This window comes from Athene noctua, chromosome 5, assembly GCF_965140245.1.
Source record: "Athene noctua chromosome 5, bAthNoc1.hap1.1, whole genome shotgun sequence".
NCBI lineage: Eukaryota > Metazoa > Chordata > Aves > Strigiformes > Strigidae > Athene > Athene noctua.
The window spans coordinates 51,126,900-51,145,344 of NC_134041.1; the positions used below are offsets into that span (position 1 = coordinate 51,126,900).

General features: G+C 42.3%; 1 protein-coding gene across 1 annotated transcript in view; it reads left to right on the top strand.

The window, feature by feature from the left end:
* Positions 1-9,599: 9,599 nt before the first annotated feature.
* The window catches only part of ENTPD1 (ectonucleoside triphosphate diphosphohydrolase 1), a 35,507-nt gene continuing 26,661 nt past the window's right edge, over positions 9,600-18,445 (top strand). Inside the window, exon 1 of the mRNA XM_074907512.1 lies at positions 9,600-9,675. Coding sequence (XP_074763613.1) covers positions 9,660-9,675 — 16 coding nt within the window. The 5' untranslated portion in view covers positions 9,600-9,659. The remainder of the gene's footprint in view (positions 9,676-18,445) is intronic.

The window sequence follows — 18,445 nt, forward strand, 5'->3', positions numbered from 1 at the left end:
GACACAGCTGATTTCAGAGCAAGTCTGCTCCATGTGAGAGTGAACAGAAGTGAAACCAGTAATTTCCATAGGCAGCTGTTCTTCACAGCTTTTAGCAGTGGTCCAAAACTTTTCCTTAATGACCCACAGGTCTTTAAAGACCAGCTATCAATTTAGAGAAAGAAGATCCATGTAAATCTTTAAGAAATTTGAAATCCAAGTTAAGAAGTTTGAAATTTGACATTTTGTAATGGGTTTGAAACTAGAATTATTAATTGAATTAACTTTTTACACTATTTTCTTGTTCCAAAGTCTTTTCAGAAATAGAGTGAAAATCATAAAATGAATTAAACTGATGTGCCTCCCAGTTCAGATTATTTTAGAGGGCTAAAACCATTATTTTTTTTCATGTTGCATTTTAATGTTTAATTAATTCCATAAGGGCTAGGTGAACATGAAGGCCTGGTGAAAGCTTGTGATCCAGATAACAGAACTGCTATCCTAACAGTTTGACAGCCAGACTGCCACATGTGTCAGATACTTGTCCTGCAGTTTTTAAATTAGTAACTGCTCACAAATTACTGCCTTTGACTGTCAGCTGTTACCCATCCCTTGCAGGGCCTTGCTGGGTGCAGTGGGGGCTTCAGCTGCCCAGGAGGGCTGAGCTGGGAGGTGGCAGCTGATGTCCTGCTCTCGCTCTGCATCCCTTCCTGAGCAGGGCTGGTCCTGCTCTAGCCGTGTCACCCTCCTTACCCAAGTGTCACCCGGGGCTGCCAGTGACGGTATAAGCTTTCTGCTTTGTGAATGCAATTGCTGCCATACAATGAAATATCTGCTGGAAATATCACCAGCAGGATCTGAATTGGTGGTTAATTCCTTATTCCAAGCGTGGTGATCATGCTTGGGAAAGGGTAGCACCATGAAAATGAAAGGGTCTTGTCTGCAAATGAGAACTGATTTCAGAGCCTGCTAATTTGTAACTAAGCTAGTTATGGTACCTTATTTCTGAGGCAAAAAATCCCCTGTGCTGGAGGAAAGTGGGTTGTGCAAGAGCTGTTGAAATGTGATAATTTCACTGGAAAAGAAACTCTCGTGCAGGAATTTCTTAAAAAGACAGTCAGCTGGGAATATTTTTTCAGACCTAAATCTTTCATTCTGCATACCTACTCAGAGAATTTCATCCCCCTTGTAACTTCCTCTTTCCAAAAGATGCTTGGGGGAAATACTGAAATAATAATTTCATATATACTGAAATAATACTGAAAATACTGAAATAAATTAAAAACTGAGATAACTATTGTACAAAATAGTTTATTAAATAAATCAAATATCTATTGGTACTCTCATAGACAGGCTGAAGGTTTGAAGAGTTAATGATTTTAATGACAGAATGATACTGAGATATTTAATTTCAGAAACGATACTTTCAATTTGAAGACACAGCCATCTGATGATGCTGAGAGATGTAGAAAGGCTATTTCTAGAACCAAGACTGTTGGATAAGAATATGCTTACACATTTAAGTAGGTGAAGATGCTGTTGAGATTATATGGGAAAATACCAACAATACAAATGACAGTTTAAACAGAATGCTAAATTGGGGTGTGTTAATGGAAAAAGAGGATGAAGGATGCTTCCTGCATGCTGAATGATTAAAGCATACATTTTGGTATAGAGAACCACTAAAGGAGAAAAAGGTAAATGAGATCTGAAATTACAGAGGTGTCTTTAGTAAGGCGGCAGATCTGTACTTTCATTACAGATATAGACTGAGTTGGTGCTGGAAAAGGGAAGTCCACTGAGAGAAACAGAGGACTGGAAAGCCATTTCTGTGATGCAGCTGATACATGTGAATCTATGGACACCAAACTGAATCTCCTTTGTTAATATATGCACAAATTATGTATTTTATAAAATGACAGGTTAGCGTCTCAATTTAGGACTGCGGATGCAGCTGGAAATAATCAAACCTAACCTTTTTACCGAATTTATAAATCAATGCAAATACGAAAAAAAAAAAAAAAATCCTTTGCTTTAAACATAGTTATTTAATTCTTTCTGCTATTTCAAAGAGAATTGAAATGTGGTGAAGAAGACTTTATATAAAGCAAAAATACTAGAAACCATGGAAGTAATAAATGTCAATGACCAGTAAACTAAGATATACCACTTTCTAAAATTCAGGTTGACTTTGAAAGTCTGTCCTTTTTCTCCCCACTTTTGTCAGTCTACTGAAGTACAAAACTGAAAAAGAGAGCATGAAACCTCCCAGACACTAAATAAAGATGACCACACTGAAATGCTTGTATCCAAAGTCATGTAAGGCATAGAGAAATTCACATGGAGAAAAGTCTCATAGTGAGAACCTGAAAGCAAGCCTGAAAATATCTGAAAACTAACATCTCTGTAGATAGTTCTCTGTGGTGCTCATGGACGTGCATAAACTCAGCACAGTTACGTACTGAAATGAGGTGGGGTGTAAAAAGAGCAGCAGGTTTTTACAGTGCAAAGATTAGCAGTTTCCATTTTGGTAAGGGGTAGTAAATAGTCCAACACAAAGTGGTGCTTAATTATTTCCCAAAGCAAAGCCTACTTTCTGTAGCTCTGTTGGAAGGGAAAACATGTTATGTTTCTAGAACATAGAGAAGCAGGTGGGCTGAATTATCATGGGTATATTTATGGCTATGGTTAACAAACATACGCAAATTCAAGATACTTGGGATTTTTAAGATCTCTCCCTTTTTGCCACTGTCTTCAGATAGTCCCTCGGGATGGATGCAGTCAACTTCCCTTCTAATATTGACTGAGTGACATCTGATGGACAATGTGTCTATGTGCTGCCACTGCTTTTTTCTCTGTGGATGCTCACTTATTAAAGAACAAATCACTTAACAGAGGGTGAGTGGGTAGTGGGTAGTCAGACATGGAAAAAAGTATTTATTTTAAAGTTATTCTTTTTCATTTTATGCATATTTTCCACATCCTGTCTACTTTTATCCTTTTGAAGAACTATTAAAATTGAGTGACTTAACCTGATCTAAATAAGTACAGTTATTTTTTGAAAGTAACTGCTTTGGGGTGATTAGTATATTTATTTTTGTCTTAGCTACCAGTGTGTTGCATGATAAATTAAGATTTAACAGGACAAAAATTAATTTTGGTCATAAAACCAGATAGAGAAGATAGTAATAAAACTGTCTCCTTCAGTCTTAAAACAGCAATTATTCAAGGCCTGTATGCATGTTGATAATTTATTTTTCTTATATCCTTTCTGTAATTCACTAAATTTGAGAGGTATTTTGAAGTTCTCATTATGAGACAGGGCAACTGGTACTCACTATCTTCCCTTATCAATTAATTCATGGTATGTTTACTACTGATCTTTCTGATAATTCTTTTTTTTTTTTCTTGTTCTAATCTCTTAGAGCTTTGAGGATTTTTTTTTTCTGTTTTTCTTCATTTTTCTCTCAGTGTAATCCCTTTTCATAAGCCCCACCTCTTTCACTTTACGGTGACCCCTTCTTTTCTTGGTATTGGTGGCCCCATAACATGAAAAGTGAGATTTTAAGAGATAAAGGTGGCTGTTAGCTGCTGCTGAGAGCTCTGTCCTGTGTAGCCAGGAAGGGTTCCCTGCTCTGTGGGAGCATCAGAAGTTGGGAATTTTTGCTGTGGTAAGCCATTATTAGGACTGCCACTCCTGTCAAATAAAACAATAGGAAGATATTAAAAGATGCAAACCATAAGAATAAAAGATCAAAGGAATCAGAAATACCACTAACACTAGTGTATTTGCTAAAAACCAATAGTAATAGTTTTGTCTAGCTTTATTCCCAGTTCTTGGAAGGAAAAAAAAGAGCTCTGTTGCCAGCAGGGGAGTACCAATGCACCGTGTAACTATGATGTATAAAAATTATCTGCGAAGCAGACTTCTAAGTCAGAGTGTTGCCCTATGTTTGTCACTGTGATGGTTTTATTAAAATTACCGAGCAAACTGAAGAGCCTCTAGAATTTGGTTTAGAATATTTACAGCTGACGTGGGTAAAACATCAGGTGCATGAAATAACCTGAGCAGAAAGAGCAACTGGTGTTTTGTTAATTAGAGGCTTGGATAATCAATGAGACATGTTAACTTTTTAGAATATACTTTTTTTTTTTACACTAAGTTGTAAAGTTTATGAAGATTAATTGGTTTCGCTTTTAGTATGTTAATGCATCTCTTTAAATAAAAGTAGTGATAGAATCTTTAACAATATTATGAGATAGTAGCACTGAAAGTATGTTGAACCTATAGAATACGGTATTGAAAGCCTGTTACCGAGTTACACCTAACAGATAATTTGCTAATGAGCATATAAACTAGGTTGGTATTTTAAGGTGTTAGAGAATGAGCTTTTAGTACTGCTTCTTTCAAATGACATTTCAGTGCTCATCGTTCACGTTTGCTTCTGTTAGTCTGAGGCTGAGTGTGGGAGCCTGTTTGCATGTTTTGCTGAAGTTTTGTGGATTTTTAACAATAAGGGTGTTAACTTGTTTCATTTGTTTTGTAAAAGCATAATTTGTCCTCAATAGCTGTGACTGTTTAGAGGAACAAACCTAACAAATTAACTAGAAAATTGATTCACCTCTACAAACAAACCCAGGAACTTCTTTTTTTTTTTTTTTTTTTTTTTTTTGTCAGCTTCAGTGAACATCATTACCTCTCTGTTATCAGTTTTGTAGCGGTCACACAAAACCAGTAAGTAGCTGACAGGTTGCTCTCTAGATATGTCATCTAAGTACTATGATCCCTATATTGCAAAAATGATAGAGATGGGCAAAGGCTATGAAACTTTAACATGAATGGAGAAGAAAATAGCCAGTAAATATGACAGGGTAATGGTTGAGTAACAGACAAGCTAGATGGTTTTATCTGTTTCTCTTTAAAACAAAACATCAAGATCTCTGAGGAAATTACATTAAAGTGGAAGAGGAACCAGCAATAGTTATATGGTCTGATGCAAGAAGCAGCAAAGAAATGAAAGGGGCTTGTATTGGAGCTGAATAATAGAGGAGATAGCAATGTTTACTGATGACTTTAAAAAGCTGAAGAAATGCAGTAAAAAAGGTGTTATCTTAGAGGTAATACGTGGGTTTGGGGTGACTAGATCTGTGAATATACGTATAGAGGCAGCACAGTGCATCTTCTGAGAAGAGGGTTACAAATACTTAAACTAAGACAAGGAAGTAAGACAAAGGATGGCAACTTAAGTAATTTTTATAGAGAATGCATTTCATAAGTTTAAGGCTAAGGTACAATACTTGTTTGTGGCAAGATGAAACTGAAGATCATCTCATCTTTTTACATAAATACCAAAAGTAATTTTTCGTTTTTCAGAGAATTGCAGTCTTTAAAAATAATGTTCAGTGCACTGAGACAAATACTGTAGAGTTTGCTGCTTGTTTGTCTGTTTCTTCATGAGTCACCCAAGAGGTTTGCTTTTCACAAAGTAAGTGTTTTGGGTATCTAAAATAAGCATTTGAATTTTAGCTGTTGCAGAGGAACATGGAGATGTGGAGGACTTGGCCTACTATGTTGTGAAAACTGTCAAGTCTGGGGCAATTGGAATGTAGGAGAGTGGACAAAGGACCTGAAAGCTGGAGGAAAAAAACCAAATCAAACCCACAAACAAAAACAAAAGATTGGCACTATTAGTGCTTTTGGCTATTTGTCTTTTTCTAATGTCTGATACCTCTTCCTTTCCAGAAGAAAGCTGTCCTAATTGCTTAAATCAGCCTCCCTTTGTAGGGAATTCTGCTCCCTCTGGTGCCCAGCAATTTAAAATGTTCATGGTCTTTCTGGGATGCTCACTGTGTACCATCTGTTGCAGAGATGCTGGGGATGGAGGGTTGTGTATCTGCTGCCCCCCTTTCCAGTGCTCCTGGCGGGTAGGTGGTGACATGAACCAGCACACTGGGACTATGTCTAGGAAAGCCTGAGGAATATTCAGCCTATCTCTGCTGTGTTTACACACAAAGTTTCCTGAAGCTGCCACTCCACTCTGTTGCTTAAACATAGAGTGTGATACCTTGTCATCTAAATACATACACCCAGGCCATGCCGCTAAGCAAACAGAGATATAATGACTTAGATATTGTTCTTGAGACTGGTGATAGGAGGACCTGTTTCTGTTTAAAGTATTTCAGATGTTTTCATACCAATTCTTTCTGTGGAAACAAGCTACTTACTCTTCTAATGCCTGTAAGTTTGTTCCCAGGCTCCCTGACCCTCTTTTCCTATGGCTGTTTCCTTCCCCCATCCCAAAGCTGAGAGGTTCTGGCCCTGGATTCCAGCACTAGGGCCTCCGTTCCTTCTGTCTCCTGTTTGCTGGAAATGGAGCTAACATGTCCCAGCGCTCACTCACTCTTGCTCCTTTTCTGAGTCCCAAGGGCACCATACCTTGTCTGCAAAACAGCAAATTCTAGACATCTGTGAAGTTTCATGTTTTTAGACACAAGCAAACTTGTGTAAACTTAGAGGAGTAAGATGATTGAGAGTAAGCTCTTACTACGGCTAGGAAGAAGATGGATATTTAAGACACATTTTGTTCCTCCGAAGCTGCACAGGATGCTTGGGTTTGTCCTAGGAGTAGAAAAGTATCATTCCTCTTGTTTTGCTATTCTTACCCCTCCTCTCAGTATGCATGGAAACTACATCCTGAGTTCTCTGGTTTCCTCTTTTTTTTTATTTCTGAGTTTTTGAGCTTCCTCCTCACACTGTCTGGAGCCTTATCAGAGTACAAATGCCTGCCTCCGGGGCTGCTTTTTTTCCCCTTGTTTTGTTTTCTTATGGAAATGACTGCAACACAATATCCACTATTGCAACCCACAGACCAGCAAAAGGCGGTCAGACCTTTGCTTAAAGGCAGGAGGATCAGCAGGCAGAACCAAACTGCTGTGGCAAATCTGGATCTGACCTTCTGCAGAAGAGGAAGTCTGCATCTCATGTCACATCAGGCTACGAAATCCACCCTTCCCCTCCCCTGTCATGGCCAAAGGGGGAAAGTTTGTTTCATCACTGTCTCTTACACCTAAACTGAATGGCTGCAGAATGTAGCTGTGGAAATATTATTTATGTGTTTATCATTCCATCACTTAATGTAGATCACCTTCAACTCCCTGCAGCTCTGTGAATGACCTGGATGTTTTCAGGTGTAGTAGACCATAACTATCAGTTCATAGCAACCCTTCCCTCAGGACCCTTGTGTTCCAGGTGACATCTTCCTCTTGTGTGAAAATGTTGTTTCATGTTTTATGGTCACCGACTAATGATGTCCCATCCTTCCTCATTAAGGTTTCATCTGTCTCAGTTCGAAGTTGAACTTCCTCGTTACTGGCAGACTTGTATAAAAGCTTATTGTAGTTTGTCAGGTACATACACAATTTTAGAAGACTTGAAATACATCAGTCTGAGCATCCACAAGCTGTGTTAGACATGGCATGGAGTCATGTCTATCTTTATCTGAGGGGTGGTCTGTAGATATCTCCCACTTCTGAAATTTGGACCCCTTAGCCCTTAGGCAAGCTCTTCACTAAGCTCAGCTAACAGTTTCTTGAGTTTCTACTTGTAAAGACAGTAAATATAAGCACAGCCATTTGAAAATCAGTCCCAAATTCCAACTGTATTTTCTGATACTACCTTTCAGTGGGGTTTAATTCATTTAATGTGTGGCATTTTATATATATATCTATTTTATTTTCTGTGATGACACTCTACCAGCAAGTGTTCTTTGCAAATGTCATTGTGTGACTGATACATAAGCACTCATAATTTTATCAGTCTTGTTAAAAAAAAAAAAGTCAGTAGTATTTCTCACTGATAAATCTATGCAGGTGATATTTATTACGGTGAAGATCTTAAGTTGCATTTATTAACTGAGCATTGTATCAACTATACTCTTATTTTTAAAAGATTGGGTGTTCAAGGTGGCTGAAAAAATTAATTCTGTCACGCTAAACCCTTTAAAAATGTTGCCCCATTATCACTGGAGGTAAGGTCAGTTCTCCCTTACTTGCAGCGCCCAGGCCAATTTTTCTGAATAAGATGACAAATACTTACAGTCCACTTTCAGCTTTGTCTGCCGAAGCATTACTCCTCAAGCTTTTGAACCAAAGCTGACAATAATTCAGAAAGAATTTAACTCACTAAAGCCCTATTATGTAGACTGTTTTATTTTGTAGATCTCTGTTTTCCTGTTCACAGAAAGATTATAAACAGGTGTGTCGTCTTTCCACTTTGCAGTAATATAGGCTAGGTCAATGTTTGTTTGTGAAGGAGAAAGAACTGGTCTTTGTTGGTGATGGGACTGCCATAATGGAAGGGATTTGAAACCCCATGTCAAGATGTGATTCTCGAGGTCCTCACATCAGGACCCTGCTCTTCCTGCCTCAGGGTGAGATCTCTGGAAATTGGTGGTGGGCACAGAGCTGGATGGTGTCCAGCTGCAGGGCAGTGTGTCCACTTGTCTGGCTCCAAAGAGACGCCCCAGGAGCAGGAGGGTGAGATAGTAAAAGTGACACCTGTAAGAGCAGAGTGGGCTCTGGCCCAGGCAGAGCATGGCAGCTGGGTGCTGGTGGCAGTGGCCTGTGCTCCAGTGACTTCACCCTCTGGGTGACCAGTGGAGAAGGTACATGGGGAGGGGGAAGAGCCCCAGAGGCTGGGAAGCTGGTGGCCACTGCTCTGAGAAGGAAGTGAAAGAGCCTGGGTGGTTGACAACTTCCTTTGGAGTTGGGAGGCAGGCAGATCAGTAGGCAGGAGCGGGGGAGCGCAAGTGGTCTGAATGTCAGAGACTATGCAGAAAAGTTGCTGAGAGTCCTCCAGCGCTGTCCTGTATTTCTTATTTGTGTGGAGTCAACCTGGGAGGTGTGAAGAGGTTCAGCGGGGATAAAAGGTGGGGGTAGGGGGTTCCCCTCAGGACTTCCTGGCAAGTAGTCAAAAACTGGCTCTTTCCTTAAGTTCCCCAGGAGATGCAGCCTAGAGGGCTGGTAGGTGCAGGAGGTGACTTGTCAGGAGTTACTGCAAATTTATCTCCTTTCATGGTTGGTTGGGTTGTTGGTTGGGGTTTTTTCCTATGGGCTGGACATCATATCTGGAAACAAGGAAGGTCATCTCTTCTCAGGACAGCTCTTTGTGTATCTCACTGGTGCAGAGGGTGTCTGCTCGGTCTTATGCAACAGAAAAAAAAACCAAAAAAACAAAAAACCAAAACCTAAACAACAACAAAACCAAAAAACTCGTAACAAAATCCTTTCTCTCTGCAGCCAAAATGACATCTCCCCCCCGGAGCCAGCGATGCAATCCTGCATCAGAGCAGGGCCCCAGCGGAGCCAGCAGCGGCCGTTCCCTCGCGTAGCCCCCCGGGCGCGCCCCGCTCCCCCCGGCCGTGCGGGACCCTCCGACCCGGCCGAGGAGCCCACCGGCTGGTAACGCGGCAAGTCTAAGGTAATCTGTGCTTCCAGGAAAGCAGGAGGTCAGCCTGCAAGTTAGGTGGATTGAGTCATGTAGAGTTAAACTAACCCCTCCCACAGCCATGGACCACTAAAGCGCCCATTTTCATGAGCACCTCTCACTAAGGCAGCTCAGAGCCGGCAGAGGCTGAGAGAGGAAGAGGGGGAGAGGGAGGAGGGAGCGAGCACCGGCACTGATGGACGAGCCAAAGGGTAAGGACCGAACGAACCGGTGATCTCCAAAAGCAGCCCCGACACCCGGCGAGGGGGGAGGCAGGGCTCGGCAGGCAGCCCCCGGGGTGGCGGCATCCCGCGGCCGGCGCTCGGGGGAGGCTCTGCACGTTCAGGAGGAGCTCCTGCAGATTTGCCACTCAGGAGGGAGCTGGGAGCTGCGGCTGCGGCATCCCCGCGCGGCGCGTCCCTCCCTCCGCGCCCGCGGAGCGCTGGCGGCGGTGGGCGAAGGCTCCGCGGCGGGGGGCTCGCCTGGGTGGGCGCAGCCTTGCCGCAGTCCTCCCCCGGCTGACATCATCTTCAAGCCTTCTGGAGTCCTGGCCGTTTCGGAAGGGGCAATGTCAACTTGTGCCCGGGGTGCCCGAGAAGGCAGGAGGCCGCGGCCGCTCGGGGGAAGCTGGAGGTGGCCGCGGGCTGCCGGGGCGGGCAGGAGCGGAGGCTGCGCGGCGGCGTCTGGCAGAAGTTTGGCCGCGTCAGTGCGAGGGATTTCCCTCCCTCGCTGCGCAGGGGAAGAGCCGGCGCTGCCTCCCCGGCTCAGCCCGCTCTGCCCGTGGGGCTGGTGCGGAGCTCCCGCGGCGCCGAGAACCGCACTGAAAGCACGCAGGGAAGGGGAAAAAAAAAGGGGGGGGGGGGGGCAAAACCAAAAACTCAGTGGAAGTATTGGCTGTTAGGAAACGGCAGTGGAAAGCGATAGCGCTGAGGTGGGAAGAACTCCTGTGCTGGGGTACGAGGGGCTCCCGGTGCGTGGGCTCGGGGCCAGAACCGGCTCGGTGGGGCGCAGGGGCGAGGGGGGCTCCCCGCGGGGCGCCCCGGCAAGTCCTGTCGCCTGCCCGGCGGTCCCAGGGGAGGACGCGGCCGGTGCTGGAGGTGCTCACTGCACAGTAATTTCTCTAGGAGATGCGTGTCTTGTACCAGGGTTTGCCTTTTGTAATCAGCTGGCATGCTGCACGTAGCAGCGCCAGTCACACTTAGCGTTTGACAGAAACATTTCCTAGTTTAGTATCAGCTTTTGTCTGTCTGGGTGTCCTACCCTCTGTTTACAGCAACTTCTGCAATACGGTCCGTCTTTCTCTACTGCTGACAGTACTGGACTCTGTGAGGCTTTTAAACACAGAGCAGGAACTTGGACAACTAGGCAAGAAGCAGTAAACTGGAAAAAGATCACAGGAGAAACTTAACATTTAAATTGAGTGAGAAGCTCAAGGATAATAGTTTACACTATTTTGACAGCTTCTTGTTCAGTACCAGGTGGAAGTCTCTCATTTGTCATTGTTATGACAACTGAGAATCAAAATGTGATTTATTTTTTTCTTAGAATAAATAAAATGTTAAACTAGCCTTCTCCAAGTTTTTAACTTCATAGAATGTAATGAATGGTGTTTGAGGGGAAGAAGCATTTTCTCAGTCTGACGTAGATCAAAATTTAAAGACTGGCAGAAGGAGAAGGTTTTGCTCATTAGTGTATGCAGTCATGAGTGAAGCTGAAAATATTTAGAAATAATTTGCCTCTGCTGAGGAGGGAGATAAGAATAGCTTTGAAACCAGTCTTTAAAAAGTTTCATTCCAAAAATGAAATGTAATGCATGAACGGAGATGCCTTTTCTAGTGAGGTGAGGAATCACAGGGAAGAAACTTAGATGATGAGAACTGATTTAGCAAAGAGGACCGAATGAGCCTTCTTTTAGAAAGTGGAATTTTAAAGAGACAGAAGGAAGCTGAAGAAAACTGACAGTGCTCGAGCTAATTGCAGAAGAGGTGGTGATGGTGTCAGAATGGTCTGACCTGCAGAATATGCGAGTCATCTTGCAAGAGCCTAATGAAAATGAGTGCGAGAAATAGCAAGAAACTGCCGGGGGGGGGACACGGACATGAAAAGACGAAGCAGTGTTTTTGAAAATGCCTCTCACAGTGTGTCTTCCAGAGGCAGCAATCAATACAATAGGTTCAACACGGGGAAGTCAAGGACAGGCAGTATCTTTCTGCTAGTAGGAAATTTTCCACCTTGAAATGAGGCGTGAATGCACACCGAGGGCACGTCCTTTCATCAGACAGGAATTACTAGGGAGTGTTTCAGTGAGAGACCTGTTTCCTGGCAGTCTTGCCACAGGGACTGCAACAAACAGGTTTGAAACGCTACTCTTCATTTTTAGGAAGCCTGTATTTTAAATACTGATACTGTCAGCTCGGCCTTAAAATTTGGATCAATACGCTAACACGACCAAGGAAGAAATTCTGTCTGGGGGTGCTACAGAGCAACAGATTATATCAGCGATCAGTATGAATGCCTTCTTGGGCAGAAAGTGTGACAGTCTGAAAAATATAGGGGGGGGGCTTCAGTCTAGGGAAAGCATGATACTGATCTCACGCAGACAGGAGTAAAAGCAGTAAGCCTTCTAAAATATATTGATTTTAACGTAAAGCACACAGAACTGAACAAGAGTTAGTAATTCTAGTTTGGAGCTCTATGTACATGATGAAGTAATCACTGCTGTCGGATGACTGCTCTCTATGGACCAGTGATTGTTCCAGTGTAGAACGGTAACAAAGCAAAATCTGATGGGGGAAAAAAGGACAGGACTGTGAATGAAGATTGCAAATTTAAAGACTATGTACTGACCAGCATTCCAAAAACAAGAACGAGGATGACTGGGTGGTTCGTTCAGCAGTGAAGGCAGCAGATAGAAGTTAACACAAGTAAATGTAAAGGAAGTGGAAAAAGAGGAAATGGAGAACATCTGGTAGAAAATAAAGGCTGTAAATTGCGGAAGATTATTTAGAGAAAGTAAAGATGTGAGGGGAAAATCTAAAGTTAGCAGGACAGCACAATTCAAAGGAGCGGTTCTGTGTGTCTTAGGAACAAAATAATGAATGTCTAGCAATTGCATAATCATTATGGAGGTGGAGAAGGCAAGATTTTAATGATGATGCAGAAAAAAACCCCACAGAAGTTTTGGTTAAATCCTTTTCCAAATTTTGGGGGAAGAATTCTGATCTGAAGGAATATTTCATGGTAGTAATATAACTAAGTAGCCTGCTTTGTAGATTAACATTTTGGGGGGAAATAAATTGTTATACGTTTATTGTTATAATAACAATTTAAAATTAAATGTGCCAAATACCTTCTGAGCAGAAGATCTATGCTCAATGATGTTAATTTTCAACAAACTAGAGTAGAACATGAAGGATATACCAGGCAATGGGAAGGATGTTATTGTTGACCCCATATCCCAGCAGTATGATGGTGGGTAGCCTAGAGAACTATTGCAAATTTAGTTTGACATCAGTTCTGTCTAAATTACTGGCTGGATCTCCCCGGTAATCAAGTTTTAATAGCCAGTTTGATCATATTCTTTTGGTTTTGTAAAGAATAAGACTTAACGAAGTAGCTTTCAGAATTATGTTGTAGAAATAGATAGCACTGTCAGAATGGATAATGGGAATGAATGCATCGAAAAGGAAATTATTCGTCCCTAATGGAAGCAAGCCTGTGAGTTCACATGGTCCCCTCAAGCAAGCATATTAATCTGCATCCTAGAACACAAATAGTCCCACCTGCAAGAGTCTGCAGGATAAACTTCAAGGAATCTGTTCCTTTTGGTTTGGAAACTCAGCTAAAGAATGCATTTATAAGGGAGGGTGGGGGGAATATTTATATCCTAATAAACCTTTTCATTTGTACTTGCTTCCTTGAAGGCTTTTTTTGTTTACAAACTAAGTCAGCTGACTTTACAAAATAGATGTCAAACAAGCCTGGTGTGATTCTCATCTGGAAAAAAAAAGATGCATTTTGTCTTATGCATGTTATCACTATTAACACTCTCTTCTTGATTTATTTCTTCAAATGAGGCTGGAGCCTTATCGAAGTCCTAGGGAAAAAAAGAGTGTTCTTAAAAGTTGAGTGAATATTGAATAAATCTGGGCTGTAAGTTAAGTGACTTCTAAAGCCTGGCTTCCCTGATGGTCAGGGATGACCTCACAAAAGGGGAACTGGAAGAACTAATCTCCCTGGTTGGTAGTTGATAGCCACAGAATGGATTATGAGTATAGGACTGGGAAGGCAACTGGTCCTTTATCTGATCTGTTTGCCAAATAATTATTTGCACTTGTTTTATTTTCCAGAGATGGCACACGTGGTTGAAAACAGTAAATATTAATATCTCCAATATTCAAACTTCTCCACAGCAATAGATGCATTTCTGATGTTGTTCTGATTGCGAAAGTCTCCCTATGACTCTCCAGCAAAGAATGAACTAATGGATTAAGACCTGGATAACAACAGACCTCAAAAATAGTTATCAAAGGAAATCATCATCAAACAGCTGTGTTTTCAGAGGTATTCTGCAAGAGGCCTGATGGCATTAGACATTTTCAATAATGATCTAAAAAAGTATAAAAATCACTGCTGATTTACAGATGGAGTTTGTCGGTGCTAGGAAGACCAGTACAAATACCAATTAAGTCAGAGGAAAAAGTCTAAGGAAGCCAAGAGTGGTTGGAAACATAAAGAGCAAATAATAGGCTTCAAGCCAAGCTTGTAAAAGCACAGCTAATGCAACTTTGGAAGGAAAATTGGACTTTCAAATCCTGAATAGGCTAGAAAGATTTCCAGACAGAAAGTTTTCCAGAAAAAATATGCAGAGGTGTGTGTGTATGTATGTGACAACCATAACTCACAGTTTATTTGCTTTATAAAGAATTTTTTTTTTTTTGTTTGGGAGAAAGTTGTCCTTCAGTCAACCTTATTGTGACCACTGCAATCTGTGTTTGGCTCTTGATTTGTAATTACCAGAAAATGTAGAAAATGCTAAAGGAATTTCTTGAGGAGAAAAAATAAATTTTAAGAGGCTGGACACGTGAGAAGGGAAGGGTTACAAAAGCTGTAATAACTGATGATCCTTTTGGCCTTTCCTAAGTTGTATAACTGGCTTTGTATGGTGCAAAATATCAAGCTTGGTCACATTCCTTATTTTCTAAGACATCTTTGCACCTTTAGCACCTCTGTGGTTGGGAGCAACTAGCAAACCGAACTTTGGCGTTAACACCCCCTGGCTATTTTGTACTTTTTACTAGCCCCATATTCAATGACAGTGTTCCATGGAGCTGGATTTGGTTTAAAGTGTGTTGAGATAGAAGCCAGGTTCTTAGCTTGGAAATTATCTGTTCAAGGTGGCTAGGATGTGGTTAAGGACAGAAGTGTTTAGGCTGAACTTGGGGTGAAGTGAATGATACTGAGATGACTTTAGGGAACCAACCCATAAGCGATTAGTATTGCTTGAGACTGATCAAACTTAAATTGTAAAATTCCAGATCATCTTCACAAGAGAGTCACCCCTCTTGGTCTTCTGAAAGATGAGTTAGATGGGACCATTTCCTAAATTGTATTTCCTTACCGTTTTGTCAGCTAGCTGTGAGAACTGGATTCATCTCTCAGCTGAATGGAAACATCCCTTCCTGAGCAGAGCTGGAGTTTTATTGTAGGCACTTAAGTAGGTGTTTCCTAGCTGTGGAGCTGTTGCCAGTATGCTTACTTGGGGAGCAGCAAAGGGTGCACTTCTACAGCCTGCGTAATTTCACATAAATCTGTGCTGCTGAAAGAGAAGAGAAAAGGCGCCTGTCCTTGTCCCTAGCCTTGTTCTTTTTTTTCTGCAATAACTTTCGGCTTGTCTAGCTTGAAAGCCAACACCAGCTGAAGTGAGAGAACAGAAGGAGGCAAGGGTAAAAGTCACTCAGATTAAAGTTATTGGGGAGGGCCTCACTGTAAGACAAGGAGAGACACAAAAACAGCCCTGTCCTCTGAAACAGTGCTGCATTAGCAGTACAAATTAAGAAATGAGTTAAGGGAAAAAGTGTGAGACCAGATGGAAGGGAACAGAGTCAGCTAAGTGTACACTGAACAAATTCATCTGCATGTGTCCTCTCGTGCATTCGCTCCCCGTAAGTGCAGCTGGAAAGAACAGTTTCCCAGCCTGCTCTTTGGGCTCCATGTCCCTCTGCTCCTTGTGCTGTGCTGGCTATTCATGTTCAAGGACATTGCAAGCAGTGTAGTGGTCACTGCTGTCACTACTTTGTCAGTGCTCAGCCACCAACAGCAATGCTACAACTGCCTGTGATAGTTCTTGTCTGAGCACTTTTGGGCTCTTACTGGGGTCCCTCCCAGCTTGGGAAGAGCTTTTCATGAGGATCTGCAGAACCATTTCACTGTTTGCCTTCACACCGCCTTTAAAATACCCCCTGTAACATGGGTACACCGCTTTTAAAATACCCCCTGGCATGAGGACACATGCCCATCAGTCTGACCCATGCTGTCCCATCCTCCCTTGTGACCTTCATCCAGCTGTACACTACATCTCTTTTGACCAGAAAGTAACGCTTATGGGATGGCTGGATGGTTTATAGGCTGGGACTCACACCTTTGAGCGAGTGTTTTTATTCTGCATAAGATAAAGGCTTTTACTTTGGTTTGTATTCTCCCCCTTTCTGATCCTTCTAAGAACCCTTATCATATAGGGTGGTGAATGCCAGATTTTTCTCTGGGGAAGAAAATGAAAACAGACCTATTTTTACAAAGGAATGAGAAATAGCTTGTTTTTTTCATTAACTATCTGCAATCTCTCAGCCAAAGCTCAAACTACAACCGACCTTTGAGCTCTGTGTGCTGCCTGGAGAAGGTGAATCAGCAGCTCAGGAGGTAGAAACCAACCCCTTGATCATTTCACAGCGCTTTTGCAGTCAGCTTGGAGGGCTCCTGAGACAGCAGAGCAGCAGCAACTGCCGGTACAGCTGCTGTGGTTTCTAACATTCACTAATAGTGACACACTGCAGCTGGGGGCAGGGGAGGCAGCCGCCTCTGCACCTTCCTTCCTGAGCTGTAGCAAGAAAGGGGAGACTTCTCAAAAAGGGAGGGATGGAGGGAACTTGGAGACTCGGCAGCATAGCTGATGGGATGGAAGGATCCGTGGTGCATGGCAAAGCCCAGGGAGCAGGCATGCAGCGGGAGGGAAGATGGAGTTCCTATATGGAGTATGGGGCTTGGTGGTAGGGACAGGTAATGGAGAGGGATTTGTTCCTCTGCTGAAAATTGTCCTTCCCTCCTACCTGCTCCTTGCCAGAATGACAGGGGGCAGCTCTTGCCAGGGAGAACATCTGCTCTTGGCCAAGATAAGCCCTGAGCTGTTGGCTCCAGCTGCGTTGTGTGAAACACACTGGAAATGTGCAATTTTGCCTTGAATTGAATGCGCCCAATAAGTTGATCTACAGCTTCTATATATTTAGTCTTGCTTTCCTGAAATAGTTTAGGAAGCTTACTGTTGAAGCTGAAAAGAACATTATTCTGGTAAAGCTAGCAGTCAGGTTCTTGTTTACAAGACTTAGAAATACTGTCATGACAAAAAACATCATAGCCATAAAGAAAAGAATATTCCAGCACTGTTGTTTAGGGTTTATTCTGTCGTTGGTCAGAGAAAATCACGACCTTATTTTGAAATGAATTGGTTGCAAGTTTAAAGATAAGTTTAGCAAGTGATTTTAACACATGAAGGGTTGAGCTGTGTCTACCCTGCCTGATTGAAAGTACAGTTAGACCACTGCTCCTTTCCTACACCCTGCCTGTAGCTGTGTCAGCCTGACCAGAGAACTTAACACATCTGAAGAGCAGCCTGGTAAAAAATAATTATTATATATATATATATATATAATATGTAAAAATTAGAAAAGGAATCTGTACTATGGCAAAAGACAGGGGTAGAATAGTCCCTTTTTGTGGCAGAGCAAACAGAGGAGCTAAGCCAGCTGTGAAGCTAAGCCGTTGCACTTCATCTTAAAAATAGTGTTTTACAACGGAACTTGGCCCTGTGCTATGAAGTCCTTGTTAAAGACAGTAATTTTACAGTTGCTTTTTAGGTTACAAAGCTTGTCTCATCTTCAGAGACTAGTAATTTCTCTGCAAATTTAAGGACCTTCTAGTGTTGTGGCTGCTTGGTGTCTGTGAGAATGCTAACTAGATCCCATAGCCTTGCTGGGAATAGATGTCCTTCTGTAGATAGGAATCTTGGAGAGCGTTTTTCTACCCATTTACTTCTCAGAAGTAAACCATAGCTAACCACATCTCAGGAACTTTTGGTGTAGTGTCGTGGTTAGTCTTTAGGTTTACTAGCATTTTGAAGAGATTATATATAATGCAGCAGGACTGCTGTTAGGTAGTCCCTAACACCTTTATAATGTAGTAAACAACTCTTAACTCTACTGGTTTCTTTTACCTCTGCCCCTGAAGTCAGACTGCGGGAAGGAAACACACGGAATAGTTTCTTTCCTGCTATGGGACTCTGCTGCCTGTGTTTCTCTTTTTCAGCATGTTTCTCCTAACCTAAATGACATTTTCAATTTTTTCTCATGTTTTTAAAGTTGTAGCACAACTACATAGATCTTGTAGTGTGAGTCATGTGTGTACTTTACTAGACCAATAATCTCCAGGTTGCTATTAGTTTGGCAGAACATGAGAGAATATGTAAAAATGACAGAAGATTAATTTAAGAGTAGGTGTAGCTGCAATGTGCTGCTCCTTCCCCTGGACCCTGGGAACTCTGCCTCTCTGTGGGAGGGAGCATGCTGTGAGCCCTGGTTCATGAGAGCTTCCCAGACAAGCAGATGAGGTGGTCCAGGGGATAGAGCATCAGGCTGGGTGTTTGCTGCTCCCTTGTGCTTTTTAATCATCTGGGGAAATGGGGCTAATTGTGCTGACCTCTGTAAACTCCTT